General features: G+C 32.9%; 1 protein-coding gene across 2 annotated transcripts in view; it reads right to left on the reverse strand.

The window, feature by feature from the left end:
* Positions 1 to 14172, reverse strand: part of LOC143223128 (doublesex- and mab-3-related transcription factor A2-like) — a 34203-nt gene extending 20031 nt beyond the window's left edge. Inside the window, exons 1-2 of one of the 2 annotated variants that reach the window (XM_076450634.1) lie at positions 14038 to 14172; positions 1192 to 1642 (exon numbers count right to left, since the gene is read on the reverse strand). In XM_076450634.1, the coding sequence (XP_076306749.1) occupies positions 1192 to 1573 (382 nt within the window). In that variant the 5' untranslated portion in view covers positions 1574 to 1642; positions 14038 to 14172. Of the gene's footprint in view, positions 1 to 1191; positions 1643 to 8223; positions 8333 to 14037 lie in introns of those variants that run through there. The other variant, XM_076450635.1, reaches the window with a different exon arrangement.
* Between the last annotated feature and the right edge of the window lie 2995 nt (positions 14173 to 17167).

Raw genomic sequence — 17167 nt, forward strand, 5'->3', positions numbered from 1 at the left:
TGAAATATACTCTATACTACAGCTTTGTTTGAAATATACTCTATACTCCAGCTTTATTTGAAATATACTTTATACTCCAGCTTTGCTTGAAATATACTCTATACTCCAGCTTTGTTTGAAATATACTCTATACTCCAGCTTTATTTGAAATATACTCTATACTCCAGCTTTATTTGAAATATACTCTATACTTCAGCTTTGTTTGAAATATACTCTATACTCCAGCTTTGTTTGAAATATACTCTATACTCCAGCTTTATTTGAAATATACTCTATACTTCAGCTTTGTTTGAAATATACTCTATCCTCCAGCTTTGTTTGAAATATACTCTATGCCCCAGCTTTGTTTGAAATATACTCTATACTCCAGCTTTATTTGAAATATACTCTATACTCCAGCTTTATTTGAAATATACTCTATACTCTAGCTTTGTTTGAAATATACTCTATTCTCCAGCTTTGTTTGAAATATACTCTATCCTCCAGGTTTGTTTGAAATATACTCTATACTCCAGCTTTATTTGAAATATACTCTATACTTCAGCTTTGTTTGAAATATACACTATTCTCCAGCTTTGTTTGAAATATACTCTATGCCCCAGCTTTGTTTGAAATATACTCTATACTCCAGCTTTATTTGAAATATACTCTATACTCCAGCTTTATTTGAAATATACTCTATACTTCAGCTTTGTTTGAAATATACTCTATGCCCCAGCTTTGTTTGAAATATACTCTATACTCCAGCTTTATTTGAAATATACTCTATACTCCAGCTTTATTTGAAATATACTCTATCCTCCAGCTTTGTTTGAAATATACTCTATCCTCCAGTTTTGTTTGAAATATACTCTATACTCTAGCTTTGTTTGAAATATACTCTATTCTCCAGCTTTGTTTGAAATATACTCTATACTCTAGCTTTGTTTGAAATATACTCTATTCTCCAGCTTTGTTTGAAATATACTCTATCCTGTTTCTGTACGTGTTTTTAAGCCAAGCTTTGTAACTTAATTTTTACAACTAGATACAATACTTTATAGTTTGGAACTAGGTAAGAGACGTCTCAACGTGTGCTCTTTCAACACCTATATACTCGTGAGCCTCATTTGGTAAACAAGTGTTTATTAACGGACTATAAAGGAAGGGAGTTTTTTTTTAAGTAATAGCAAATAAGCAGTAATAACTCACCCGTTCCACTGTTGCCGCTGTCTCCGTCTGGGTCTTTGCTGTCACCTTTAGGTTCGGTTACCGATATTCCGAAGATGGGGCCGGGGGGAAGATAATGCATAGAGTTTCCTGTAGCTACGGCTCGCAGCCCTAGAGCGATGGCGTCCTCAGCAGCTTGCTGACGTTTTAGAGCCACCTGGGCCGCCATGATCCGCTGGCGTTCAGCAATCAGGTTGCACTTGGCACACACGCAATCCCGGAATCGGCAGTGTCGCTTGTGGCCTTTCAGCCAGGAAATCATACCGTGGTTACGGCAGCGGGCGCACTTGGGCCGACGGTTTCCCCCCTCGCTGGAAGAATGCGCCGTGGAGGTTGGAAGGAGCATGGACGATGTCGGGTTCATCAGGTTCAACGTCCTGATGTGATTGGTCGATAAAAATAGCTTTCTGTTGGATTAAACTGTCCGCTTAACCTGTAAGAATTATGAATTTTACACTATTTATCATGCACGAGTAAGAATCACAAAATTAAAAAATGGGTTCATATAATACACTGATTTTTCGCTTATTTCTTTATAAATATTTTCTTTGTTGCAATTGTTCAGTTACAAGTGTATTCATTATCTTATCAAATATGTGCGTCACATCAAACCAAAAACCAATTATCAAAAAGGTTAAAAAACTCAAGGGATTTTATATTATAGTATATGCATTAAAAACATGTATAACGCTTGACCACGTTTACCAGACTATATTTATATATATATATAAAAGCAAATGTATTACTGGGATGTTTGGAATACATGTGGGTCACGTTATGTAATACGTACCATTAAGAATTGGAAATTTCGGATGAGATGTCCTTATTTGAATAATCTTCACTTGTTTTGCACATGTTTTGTTCATTAATTAGGTTTATATTTTAGGCAACTGATAATAGAATAACTATATAGAATTTAGTCAGAGTTTAGACAGAACTTTCTGAATAACTGAGATTATCATTCTGGATCTCTCCTAATTTCCATGACCCATGGCATTAAATTGTTTTGTGACACATCAGAATCTGAAATCTAATATTGACCAATTACGGTTTACAATCACACGACTCATCTTTCAAATCTTCATGTGTAGTACGGTATGGATGAAACTCATACAGTTAAAAAAATATTCGTATTATTATATTCACTTACTATTGGATTGAATTGTTTATTTGAATCTGTAGCAACTGGAAAAAGTAAATACGAAGAACACGATTTCCAACACAGCTCAGTAGCAACAGGAAAATCGCTGTAAACTTTGTTTATTATTTTGAGTGTGAATAAACATAAAAGTCGTACCACCAAGGAAGTCTGTTGTGAATGCTCGCGACTTTCAACTCAGCTTGATTATGGCAGAAAAAAAAAAAAAACTGTATATATATCCTGCACATGAAGAAACACTAAAGTCGTAGCAACAGGAAAGCTTGTTGTCGCAGAACCTGAGACTTTCAATACAGTTTGATTGTGACAGAAATAACTGTAAATCTTGTATGCTACCCTGAAGAAATAATTTAAAAAAAACAACAGCTCAATAATAGTGAAAAGTCACGAACTTTGCATATCGTCTGAACTATAAGTGAACCATAATTAATGGAAGCCCTTACAACTAGAATTAGATTTTTTTAAATCTGAACGGCATCTTACCTATGCATGGACTAAATGATTAGAATAGAAACCCCTATGGTTCAGGCATATCCATCCCTAATTTTTAACTAGCGACCAGAGATAAAGCAGCCAGCTTGTCGTCACAAGGGCTATTTCCGGCTTTCGGAATAAAATAGCAGGACTGATTCCTTCTTTTATAACACATTTACAGTTGAAACTGCAGAACGCGGTCAGTGGCAACACTTCTCATAACCGTAGGCCTCTCGCTACCCAGCCTAAAACACTAACCACTAGGCCACGCAAAGCCCTCTTGCAACTGCAATTCAGTACAATAATACCAGAGCTTCCAACGAGCGTGACATTAGAGATATCACTGCAAACTTTGTAGATTGTTTGGTATTGGAAGAAATTCCACCAGTTGGAAGCTTGTTGTATCATCATCTGAAGTTTCTAACACAGTTTGATATTTAGAGAGAGTACAGCAGCCCTTGAATGTACCTGACTGTGAAGAAAATACTAGAAAAATCTGGAACTACTAACGCTTTGCAGTAAGAAATAAAATCTTGCTGAAGTAATGTTTAACATTTCGGTTATTAAGAAAAACTTTAAATATATATATATATACCACCTGTTAATTCTTATATCTTAAACTTTTATACAATCAATCATCTTAAAATTTCAATTTTTGCTATTATAATTTAAAGTCACATTTATATTAATTAAATCTGTGTGCTCTTGATCTAAACTTTTTTTATGAATTTAAATCTGTGAGCTCTTGATTTGAACTTTTATATTCATTTTAATCTTTGGGTTGTTGGTCTAAACTTTTATATTAATTTAAATATGTGTGATCTTGATCTAAACTTTTACATTAATTTAAATTTGTGAGCTTTTGATCTAAACTTTTATATTAATTTTAATCTTTGGGTTGTTGATCTAAACTTTTATATTAATTTAAATATGTAAGATCTTGATCTAAACTTTTATATTAATTTAGATTTCTGGTCTCTTGATCTAAACTTCTATACTAATTTAAATTTGTGGGCTCTTGATCTAAACTTTTTGACTAAAATGTACCTGACTGTGAAGAAAAAAGTAGAAAAATCTGGAACTACTAACTTTGCAGTAAGAAATAAAATCTTGCTGAAGTAATGTTTAACATTTCGGTTATTAAGAAAAACTGTTAAAAAAATTAAAAACAAAAACACTGTTTTAATATAAAATGTACGAATTCTAGAAAAGAAAAAGTTTATGAGTTAATTTATATTAATGAGGTATATAGAAACTGTATTTATACAAATGTGTCAGATATCAAATATTAATATAATGTCACGAAGATATATTAGCAGACTACTCGTAAGTGTACACACAAATATATAATCATCCCTCCGTTAAATCTTGAAACGTTTCAGCAATTAAAACAAATTGGTGATGCTTGTTTGTTTTGAATTTCGCACACAGCTACTCGAGGGCTATCTGTGCTAGCCATCCCGAATTTAGTAGTGTAAGACCTGAGGGAAGACAGCTAGTCATCACCACCCACCGCCAACTCTTGGGCTACTCTTTTACTAACGAATAGTGGGATTGACTGTCACATTATAACGCCCCCACGGCATGTTTGATGCGACCGGGATTCGAACCCACGATGCTCGAATTACGAATCGAACGCCTTAACACACTTGGCCATGCCGGGCCAAGTGATGATGCAAATATTTTGATGTTCAGATTTTTTAATGTCTCCAGATACATAAACGACTAAATGAGTCGTATTTCGTTGTTTTGAAATGTTAAAACCTGAGATGCAAATAAAGTTAGTGGTAACAATGGAGTGTACTTCCGCAGTTTAATTAACTGCCTTCAATATTTTTGCAGATTGCAATCAAGCAAGGTCTGAGTAATGAACTACCCATAGCTTGTCCCTCTATAGAACCATCAAAAACTTTTCCAGTAGGCAATGATTGTGATTACTATCCATAATTTCCATTATCTGATTTTTTCATGAACAGATTAGTTTCAAGTTATTATTTAGAAATAAACAAATCAAATTGTTCTTTTAAATACGCACTTTAAATTTTAAAGTTTATAAAGACTTTAGTTGCAGAATATAGGCATATATTTAAAAAAAATAAAATTGCATGCTGTTCTAGAATGTATCCATATGGAGAAACAAGATATAAAAACATAATGTTAAGAATATATGCATATAGAAAAATGAGATATTAAATACAACATACAACGCACTATACAGGTGTAATGATTTCGTTCAATAAGATATGAGTTTATTAAAACTTGTTGTTGGAGATAACTTGCAAGTGTAGGTGATAATTATCAGAATCCCATAAACGTTCGGAAGTATAATACCTATACAAGTGCTGACCTTTGTAAGCATACAGGTTGGCAACTGTTTATATAAATGACCTACAAATGAACAGGTATAACCTACTCCTGTACACAATTTCAAGTATTATAATATGTTCTTAAAACTGGAAATGATTATTTTCATTTTTGTGAACACATGGGCTACATTGTGTTAAAAGTAGTTCCAATAACAAAGGTATCTTATTTTTCTGTTTGCTTAAAGTAAAATTTTAAACCCTGCATTTCTATATGAAAGTTATATGGAAAGAAAAGTAAATAATCGTAACCGTGCTGTGTTATTGAACATAAGTATCTATTGTTAGTTTGTAATTTATCAAAACCCACCAAAACAATCCAAAACAGATTACAGAAATCGTGTAAAAAGGGAATAGGAACATGTAATATTACTATTGTGAGAAGGCAAAAAATATGTAAATCACTTATCTGATGATGGAGTCACGTGATCTGAAGTGCATATGATTGGTCATTAAGCCTTTACAATGTATAGCAATCTTCAAAGTCTTGTCTCATTTGTTACTTTGAAAACTGATCCTGAAACACGGATAAACCTCAGAGATGAAACTTGGATGTTTCAGTCGTGTGAAAAGTAATTAGATGAATACGATCCAGCCAATCATAACTGGTCGTTGCAAGTCGGCTGCATGTGTGTTTAACATGTGGAACCACTTCTAAACCAATGGTACAGTTGCTTGAGAAAACAGGCCACGATTCATTACACAAGTTAATAACCATTATTTGAAAATTATGAGTCACTAAAATCGCAAAGTACCCTCTCTTTGACTAAATCAGATGCTCACATCTGCCGTATCAGATAGAAACACACTTTACAGGGTCTACTCACAGCGAGGCGCAAAATAATATGTTTGGTGTGACTGGGATTCGAATTCGCTACCCTCAGACTACAAGTCAAGCGCCCTAACCACCTGGCCATGCCGGGTCCTGAACTTGTGAAAAAGGCGTTAGGTTACGTTTGACGTATTTGGTGAACATAATATTGAAAAAAATACCAGAAAGTATAACGATTTTAAAGTTATCAAAAGTTCATTTGTGAACGAAGGCTAGATGACTGTTTGGATAATGCAGTGGGCGATTTACATAAAAAGTAATTATGAGGGCGTAAGTGTATAATTTTATTTATTTTTTGTCTTTTTATGCCTAAATATTATACAGTTTACAGTTTAACTGTCTTGTGCAAATGTAACCTACAACAATACACAGTGCATACACACACACAAATATATATATATATATACAGTAAGAATTTTGTTTTTTAAATAAAAGTTTCGTTATCAATCTAATGTTTATAACTAATGAGCGGCTGTAAAGATTTAACTTGAAGTGTGCTTTTATAAATGTTTACAATTTATACTACTAAGACTACTCATGGTATTTAACTGACACATGCTTGATTGTTTAACAGTTACTCATTTAACTCAGCCCCCTCTTTAACAACACGCAGAAGTACAACTCTACACATATGCTGTTAAAAGAATTATGTCATAAACTACTAATGATATTGTCATTACTCATCCGTTAGCGCCGCGCTATAGAGATTGCTCGTGCCATACTATACCATACTCCTAGTGACTACGTGATATTGTGAAATTGATTCTCGGGTGACACACTAACGTTTACAATGTGATATAAAACGAAATAAAAAACACAAAATTAAAATAAGAATATTTGTGTATTCATTGTAGAAAAAGAAGAATAATATGCAAGTAATTTCAATAAAAAACATAAACGATAGTTTACACTTTACTTGTACGAACTTATAATTTAAGAAAACTTCGACATAAAGTTGTTAAACAAAGATATCATTTTCAATACTGTTTTTTGTGAACTTATTCTAAACCAGAAATTTCTATTTGGTAGGTTACAAGTTTTATTCTTTATAACAAATTAGCGTTCCTACGCAAGTGGTCTAAACACTAGTCACCTAAAATTATAAATCCGTTAAACATGTGAAACGTCACTGGTTTTATAACGTAAATGCAAGAGCGAAAATGTCGTAAACAGTGAGAGTTTCAAAATGATGAAACAATGCATTCGTAATAGTCGATACGGTACAGGTGTACATACAGAAGTTTCACCAACGTTTTGTTATAAAGTTTGACAGTCTTGTCTGTAATTTGTTATCTCTATCACTAACATTGTCTTATCTAAGTACTTCACACTTCATAATGATTTTTAGGTTCTCATGTTTGATCAACTAAATGGCAGCTGGCGAGAGAACTAAAATAACTTGTTAATAACTGTCTATTATGTTATTGTTAATTTATTATGTTACTGTGCTTGTAATAACTTGTTAATAACTGTCTATTATGTTATTGTTAATTTATTATGTTACTGTCCTTGTAATAACTTGTTAATAACTGTCTATTATGTTATTGTTAATTTGTTATGTTACTGTGCTTGTAATAACTTGTTAATAACTGTCTATTATGTTATTGTCCTTGTAATAACTTGTTAATAACTGTCTCATATGTTATTGTTAAATTATTATGTTACTGTCCTTGTAATAACTTGTTAATAACTGTCTATTATGTTATTGTTAATTTTTTATGTCACTGTTCTTGTAAAAACGTGTTAATAACTGTCTATTATGTTATTGTTAATTTATTATGTCACTGTCCTTGTAATAACTTGTTAATAACTGTCTATTTTGTTATTGTTAATTTGTTATGTTACTGTGCTTGTAATGTTTTTAATAAAAGAAATTGTTTGTTTGCTTTTTAATTTCGCGCAAAGCTACACGAGAGCTGTCTGTGCCAGCCATCCCTAATTTAGCAGTGTAAGACTAGAGAGGAGGCAGCTAGTCATCACCATCCACATCCAACTATTGGGCTACTCTTTTACCAACGAATAGTGGGATTGACCGTCACATATAACTCCTCCACGGCTGAAAGGGCGAGCATGTTTTGGTATGACGGGGACTAGAACCCGCTACCCTCAGAGTACGAGTCGAGTGCCTTAACCACCTGGCCATGCCAGGCCTGACTAGAAGGAGAGTAGTAGTCATCACTACTCACAGCCAACTGTTGGGATACACTTTTACCAACCAATAGTGACAAGGCGAGCATGTTTTGGTGTGACGGCGATTGAAATCTGCGACCCTCAGATTACGATTCCAGCGACCTAACCATCTGGCCGATAACAGAAATAAAGAAAACATGTAGTACTCAGTCCTCATCTTCCTTTATCAAATCATTAATTTTTAGCAAAAATAATTAATTAGAATTTTTTCTTTAAAAAAAAGACATAATGTTTACTGAAAGTTTGCCAAAAGTTGTAAAGATACGTGAATCGTATCGTAGCTTAAAGATATTCATATCACTGTTTCTCCACATCTTTAGTAAAAACAGTGTAATAAATTAACTACATGATAATTAAACAGCCTGAGTGTAATAAGAACCTCGTAATTTATCATTCTATATTGTATTTTAAGACACCGTATCTTCAAGTACCAGACGTGACATAGTGATTATTTGGTAGACTGTGTTATCTTAGGGTTCCTAGTTCATGCTATGTTCCCACAAAAATCAAGCACTTTACTTAGGGGCTGTGGATACGTTATAATTCCACTATCCAATTAGAGAAGTCCAAGAGCTGGCGATGGGTGCTGTTGACAAGATGTAACTTCTCTAGTCTAATATCTTAAAATTTAGAGACGTCTAGCTCAGGTAGTTTCTGTGTGGCTTTCACGAATATCAAACTACCCATTAAAGTTACTAAATCATCCGTTTGTTTGCTTACTTCTAAACGGAATATTTATAGAACACAATAATCTTCAGTGAACGGTATATATAAAATTAACTTATATATTCCATAGACTTAATGTTGAAAATCAGCATTACTATATAGATCACATTACTTGCGTAACGTATTAGAAAAATTAAGTGTCGTTATTACTTTATAAAATGATAAAGAACTGTAATTCTTTTATACAACTGAGAATACGACAAGAGGAAATCCGCAATAGCTGCGGTTGTAATTAGATCTCAAATAGGTCTAAAGATGGAGCTATGAGCTAAAAACCTGTACTTGAAAAAAAAAAAAAAAGGTCAGAGCCATTCTATGAGCCGCTTTGCCGCAGCAAAAAAAAAAAGAAGATTAATGGTTATTTGGTTATTTACTTTTTGTTCTCTATTCGTATCGAATGTATCCAGAGCTCTGACAGAAAAAATGGGAAACCTTGTATATGTTTTTACGAGCAAGTATTCTTTGCAAATACTACATTACACTTTTGCTAACCAAGTCTAACAGCATTGTTAAACAAGGTTTTAAAAGAAAAGAAGTGCATTGGCTGTTAAAATCGAAATAAAATCAATCAAACTCGTAGGTGTTAATAAACTTAGGGAGGGAAGCTGAATTGTATATTTATTTTTGTACTGAGTAGAAAATATATTTATTGTACAGGTGTCTTCGTATTTGACGTGTATTTTTAATGAATAAAACATTTGTATATGAATAAAATGCAGTTTCATGTGTACCGAACGTCAAAATTTGTAAACACACTGTCGTACTGCGTGACCTGGATGAACTTTTACAGAAAGAAAAAAGAAAAGAAAAAATTATCAAAGCTAACTCCTACTATAGAAGCTTAGTGACCTGTTACACCTAGAATATAACAATATGCATTTTTTACTTCTGTTATATACTAATATTATCCGTTGAACAACATTCTCGCCAAGTTGTAAAGTCCTTTTGGTCTCTCAGAATGATTCCGATATCTTAGTTGCTGTCTGAAGGATGTATGTTAAATGTGGTTAATGATAAGACATTATACTGAAAACAACAACAGCTTAAAGTTGAAAATGTCAAGATATTAAATGTTCTATAGAGAATTAGTAATTATATATTTTTTATTTTTACACTTATCATCATCTTAACTACACAATAGGCTATCAGTGCTCTGCCCACCACGGGTATCGAAACCCGATTTCTTACTCGGGTGGTAGCTATTAAGTAGTATAGTCTGCTTGTATGGAAGAAGTTTATAATTTCTAATAAAAACTAGTATTGTATGTATTTTATCAAATGGTCAGGTAAGGAAAGTCATATAACACAAAGATCGGGAAGTATGAAACCAGATCTATAAAACTATTGTCTTCTATAACGGAACTTTTTGACACGTCCTTCAAATATGAAAAATAGTGACCATGCTCGTAATGTTTGAAAATCCGTAAGGGAAATTATTAATATCAGGCCTTTAACACCCGAATAACAATAAAGAAACTAATGGCCACACCCTAGGCAATCGGATGTCCAATAAGAAAAATAGTGACCCCACCCTTGATAATTCGATATCAAAAAAGGAAACAGTGACTCTGCCCTTAACACTTGGAAATCAATATGGTGAGTAATGATACACACTTTAAGCAGTCAGATGTTGAATAAGGAAAATAGTGGCTACATCATTTACACTGGGATATCGAATGAATGAGATATTCATGCATGAGAGACATGTACATTCTATTTCATACCCACCATTGTACTTTCATATTTTGCCACGACTGTATCGAATTGAACAAGCTACGTAATGCTAATCGGACAACTAGAAATAGTTTATATACAGCTAAATTCCAGTCAGAGTTCAATCATTGAAACACATATAAAAACAACATTATTACAACTTACACGTTTCAGAATTACTTTACTGTCGTCGCCACTAATGATAGTAGTGAAATACAGCCGAAACATGTGGAGCTGTAATTTAACTTTAATTGTGCGCGAAAGAATCGTTGTTTTATGTACTTATGTTTAATATCTATTTACATTTCTGCTACAAGATAATTTCATATTTTCAAAAACAAACTACTTGACTAACTTGAAATGATGTAGAAAAATATAATTAATTATAAATAAAATCTGATCACTTCCCTAACTAGAAAAGGCACACACACACATATATATATATAGATGACAAAATTCTAAAGAAAGTCTAATTACACGATCAACTTTAAATGTTTTATATATATATATATACAACTTCTAAACAAAATCTAATAATTTGATCAATGTGATATATCTTAGATTCATGTACATCTATATAAATATAAACATGTGTAGCTTCTATACAATATTTAATTATTTGACCAATTTGAAATATCTTAGATTTATGTACATATATATATATATCTTTTAAACTAAATCTACTCGCTTGACCTAAAATAAATAAATAAAATGACTTGGACAGTTTGGGAAAATTATATATTCTACTTGACTCATAGGCAGACGCAGATATAGTAAATGCGAAGAGAAACATATGTTTAGACCTGTATCTCTTATTTCTTTTAACTATCGGCTCCGAGTTCATTACATGTTCACAGAGAGAAACACATCACTTTTACAGAGGTGTTTTATTTGCTCATGTATAATATTAACAGACGTGTCATGAAGAGTTATTCTCCATAAAATCATACTTTGATATAAATTGTTTATACAGTGGACTAGCTGTCTCGATCCACTTTGATAATTGTTTGTTAACACCAAAGGTTGAAATGTCTTGATCATCAGGTACTCTCAGTATAAACATAGTGAACAAAATTATTGTTAATACCGTGCTGAACCATGTGTGAGGTTCGCATAGATATATGAAAAAATTACAAATAAAAAAGTGGTAAACTGGGAGGAAACAGAAATTTAACATTCTCATTACACTTTAATTGTTTGTTTTTGAATTTCGCACAAAGCTACTCGAGGGCTATATGCACTAGCCGTCCTTAATTTAGCAACTCTTGGGCTATTCTTTTACCAATGAATCGTGGGATTGATCATAACATTATAACGCCCCCCGTACTGAAATGGAGAGCATGTTTGGTGCGAAGGGAATACGAACCCGCGATCCTCAGATTACGAGTCGAACGCCTTAACCCATCTGGCCGTGCAAGGCTTGTAATAACACTAATATTTAAAAAGAAATTATACTAAGTATTGACTTGAAAATCCTACAAAACAGCCACACTGCGATGCAATAATAGTCAATGCTACAATGTATATATATATATATATATATATATAATGTTCGAAGTGTTTGAAAGGAAGACATTACAGTTTAGAGGCTAGCTGAAGGTTTCTAATCAACATACACGTGAACATCAAACACGGTATGAGATGAAAGTTTAACCATTTATGCTCCTAGCAACATACATTAAATAAAATAACATGGAATATTCCTATGTCCTAAACACGTATATTTCTGAGCATTCTATAAAATTGGTTTCTGTACACATACCTCGTTAAGAGTTCGTATTCACATAAATTCACATAAATTTATAGCTTTAATTGTACACGTTGTCTTTCTAGTTATGTTACAGTTGACCGCTATTAAATAGATATTGGAATAACACAAACGTAGGATTGCGTTACAGTTGTTTTTGTAAAACTGTATACCATTTTAATTATTTTAAATTATGGACCGGCACAGCCAGATGATTAGGACGCTTGACTTGCAGATTTTGGGTTCAAATTCCCGTCCCATCAAACATGTTTGCTATAATGTGACGGTCAATCACTTTATTCGTTAATAAATGAGTAGCCCAAGAGTTGGCAGTGGATGGTGATAACAAGCTGTTGTCCCTCTAGTCTTTCATTGCTAAATGAAGGGTAGCTAGTCTAGATAGTTCTCATGTAGTTTTGCATGAAATTCAAACAAGCTGAACTTCCATCGTAAGTTTCTATTTTAAAATTGTCCATATTTTGTGTCCAAGGCTGGACTGTGTGCTTGTTCTTGCTGAAATGAAATTATTAGAAGACTAATATTAAGACACCAATTGTGGTCTTGAAGGTGCAACATCCATGATAGTATTTACTATACACTTCCCGAAAAATATGAACTCGAGGTTTGGTCACACGATATGATGACCACTTCGTCGTCAGAAGTCTCGAAAACCATGTAAGTACTATACAAGATTTCACAATGACTTCCTTACAGCAGAGACTCAGATACAAATATTAATCAGAGAGTTTTTAAATATTTGCCAAGATGGACTTAAAAGTTAAGCTATATTATAAGAGTGATACTCTGCTCACTGAATCACAAAACAAAAGAAAATAAAGAAATTCACAAGAAACGTCGGTTTTGGTTATGTCTTTCTGAAAATCTTGAACAACGTACCAATAACATCAGTCATGTCTTCAAAACTGAAAATAATCCGCTTATAACATCTGTCATACCCAGATAATTTGGCAATTTGAAAGAGTTAAACTTCCTTTTGTGACCCAGTTTGACCTAACAACCAGAAGACCTGAAACATGAACGGTTGAAGTCCTCAAGAGGTGAAACGTCATTTAACCTATGTTTGATTCCTGGTTTTGTCTTCCTAAAAACTCAAGACAACACTCGAATACCGTTGGTCATGTCCTCCTAAAGCTAATTTGTTTGTTTATTTGAAGTTATTCACAAAGCTACAGAGTGGACTATCTGTACTTTGTCCACCACGAGTATCGAAACTTGGTTTCTAGCGTTGTAAGTCCACAGACATACCGTTGTGCCATTGGGGTGCCCTGAAACTCAGATTGATTCAACGCATCAGTACCATTCGGTCATGTCTTACTAAACATTCAGGTCAACACACCAATACCATTTTTTATGCCTTCCTGAAACTTAGAACAACGCAACAGAAACGTCGGCCGCGTGTATAAAATAAACTGAAGGAGTGTAATAAGATATACTTCACTGAATATAAAATAATAAATTATTTTTGATACAACTGTGCACAAATCGAATTTTCAATATAGATACTTATCTTGAAAAGAGTTATTGACAGAATTGATCACAATTTTAATATATGTACATAACATATATAGATTCTTAGCAGCTTAAAACAACAAATTACCTTTACCTTTTCTATTCTCAGAGCGGGAATGTCTTCCTCTGTCCTCGAAGTAACAGCTTCTACTATAAATTGAGCCTGACTCAACGTTTTCCACTTTCCTCTTCGCCACTTGACCTGTTCGTGCAGTAAAGCTTCAGCCAGGGCGTGGTTTTTGGTCAAGTCGCTCGTGAATGGAACGTTTTGCTCCGCCTGGCTTGAACTTTTACTCATCATATTGCATAAGACGATTACTGATTGGTTGCTTGAATGGCAACATCGCATCACTCTGTATCAGAAACTTGGAGGCGAGGCCTAACGATACAGCAGCCTTTCTTTGCCATGTCGTCAATTTATTTTCAAAAAGAATCACAAATTCAACAAAAGAAATGTTCTTCTATCTGTAACTTTAATCTCAATGAAAACAGTGAGACCTGAGCAATAATAAATTTCAGGTTTTATATAAGTTTGCCATACTTAGCCTATTATTTACGTTCTATTCAGGTAGAAATAATCGTGAATTCGTCAGGCTGTGTAATAATATCTGCAAGGCTAAAATAGCAGGTGAAAGGAAATAAAGTTTATATGAATATTATTTTTCCTAGTGATAAAATAGACGAAGCTTCATTTCTTAACAGTAAAATAAACACTGTGAGTGTTATAACAGTTTGGTGTGTATTTCCACCACACAACTAACAGCGTATACACGTTTTATTTTTATTTTAATTATTTAACAAAACGCTCTAGTAAAATAATTTTATTTACACTGCTCTGAACAAACCATAGATCGTAAAGAAAATGTTTCATACATTGTTCTAAACAAATCATAGATCGTAATGACGTTATTACGTTGTACTTTACGTACTATAGATCACGAAGACAATATTACATACATTGTTCTACATATACAATAGATCACAAAGAGAATATTACATACATTGTTCTGTATATACTATAGATCACGAAGACCATATTACACACATTGTTCCACATATACAATAGGTCACGAAGACAAGATTACATACATTGTTCTACATATACATAATAGATCACAAAGACAATATTACTTACATTGTTCCACATATACAATAGATCACGAAGACAATATTGCATTAATTTTTCTACATATACTACAGTATTTGTATTTTACATTTATAGCAAAGCTGAGGCTGTCAGTCGTCAACTTAATTTCGAACTAATGACCAGGAAAAAGGCCACTCAACAGCAAGCTTTCACTCACCATGTACACTAAAGGATTGACTGTCACTCTTATAACGCCCTCACAATTCAATATGCAGGAAATTACTTCTGTTATCGCACGGATTCGAACCGTGTTCGCTACTTCAAAAATTCAAAGTTATAGTATGGAGCCAACCCGTGCCCCATAAGATATAAATAGCGAAGACAGCACTATTTACATTTCTAAATCATAGCTATAGATCACAGGATGGTGTCATAAGTATATTTTTTATATTTATGTTACATGAAAGCATCATTATTTATACATTGTTTTTTCTTTGTTTTAGAAGTCACAGTTTCGTTGTATAGACTATAATACTTTTGTATGACTACCATTTGAAATGACTACAAAACAACAAATTGTAAACATAAGAACGAATCATCTGTGAATTAATAAGTTACAACCGTTGTGAAAAAGAAAGAAATCAGATATATTAGAAGTTTCAAAATATCCCTCACGTAAGATTAAAACAAATTTCGACAAAAACTGAAGACCAAGAATAAGGTGGGTATTATACAATAAACATCCCAAACAAAACGATTATCTAAGAAAAGCGATCATAGATTTTAATAATATATACCTAAAACATGAAATTTATAAGGTAAAATTAAACATTACAATGAGGTAATTATCCAAGGAACACTGGACTTAATGGACTCTAGGATGTATTTAAGAAGTTAAAAAATAAATTACACGAAATTAAACTCTCAAAATGTAAAGTCAGACACTTTACAAAAACTGGAAAAACTGTGTGTATTCTTTGTCCATATCTACTAGACTAGCTATTTATTCCACGTTTCAAGTTCAAATTGAATAATTTTTCCGTTCTTTCAAGAAAGTTACCAAAACTCAAGGGACCAATGAAAAAATAGTAGCAGTCTGGATTGCCAGCAGCTAGACAGGTATGACAATCCGAAAGTCACACTTACAGGTGTGTAGTGATGGACTATAAAATTAGATTACAATGGAGTAAAATAGCTTTAAGAAAGGTTGATTTCATTAATATGATATTACAAATTATCAATTTTCATTTATCTTGAAGAAACAGAAGTAATTACTGTCACTGTCAAGGCTTCACAATTTACATTTATCTTGAAGAAACAGAAGTAATTACTGTCACTGTCAAGGCTTCACAATTTACATTTATCTTGAAGAGACAGTAGTAATTACTGTCGCTGTCAAGGCTTCACAATTTTTATTTATCTTGAAGAGACAGTAGTAATTATTGTAATTGTCAAGGCTTCACAATTTTCATTTATCTTGAAGAGACAGAAGTAATTACTGTCACTGTCAAGGCTTCACAATTTTCATTTATTCTGAAAGGACAATAGTAATTACTGTCACTGTCAAGGCTTCACAATTTACATTTATCTTGAAGAGACAGTAGTAATTACTGTCGCTGTCAAGACTTCACAATTTTTATTTATCTTGAAGAGACAGTAGTAATTATTGTAATTGTCAAGGCTTCACAATTTTCATTTATCTTGAAGAGACAGAAGTAATTACTGTCACTTTCAAGGCTTCACAATTTTCATTTATTCTGAAAGGACAATAGTAATTACTGTCATTGTCAAGGCTTCACAATTTACATTTATCTTGAAGAGACAGTAGTAATTACTGTCGCTGTCAAGACTTCACAATTTTTTCTTGAAGAGACAGTAGTAATTATTGTAATTGTCAAGGCTTCACAATTTTCATTTATCTTGAAGAGACAGAAGTAATTACTGTCACTGTCAAGGCTTCACAATTTTCATTTATTTTGAAGGGACAATAGTAATTACTGTCACTGTCAAGGCTTCACAATTTTTATTTATCTTGAAGAGACAGTAGTAATTATTGTAATTGTCAAGGCTTCACAATTTTCATTTATCTTGAAGAGACAGAAGTAATTACTGTCACTGTCAAGGCTTCACAATTTTC

The sequence above is a fragment of the Tachypleus tridentatus genome, chromosome 8, assembly GCF_004210375.1.
Source record: "Tachypleus tridentatus isolate NWPU-2018 chromosome 8, ASM421037v1, whole genome shotgun sequence".
Classification (NCBI taxonomy): domain Eukaryota; kingdom Metazoa; phylum Arthropoda; class Merostomata; order Xiphosura; family Limulidae; genus Tachypleus; species Tachypleus tridentatus.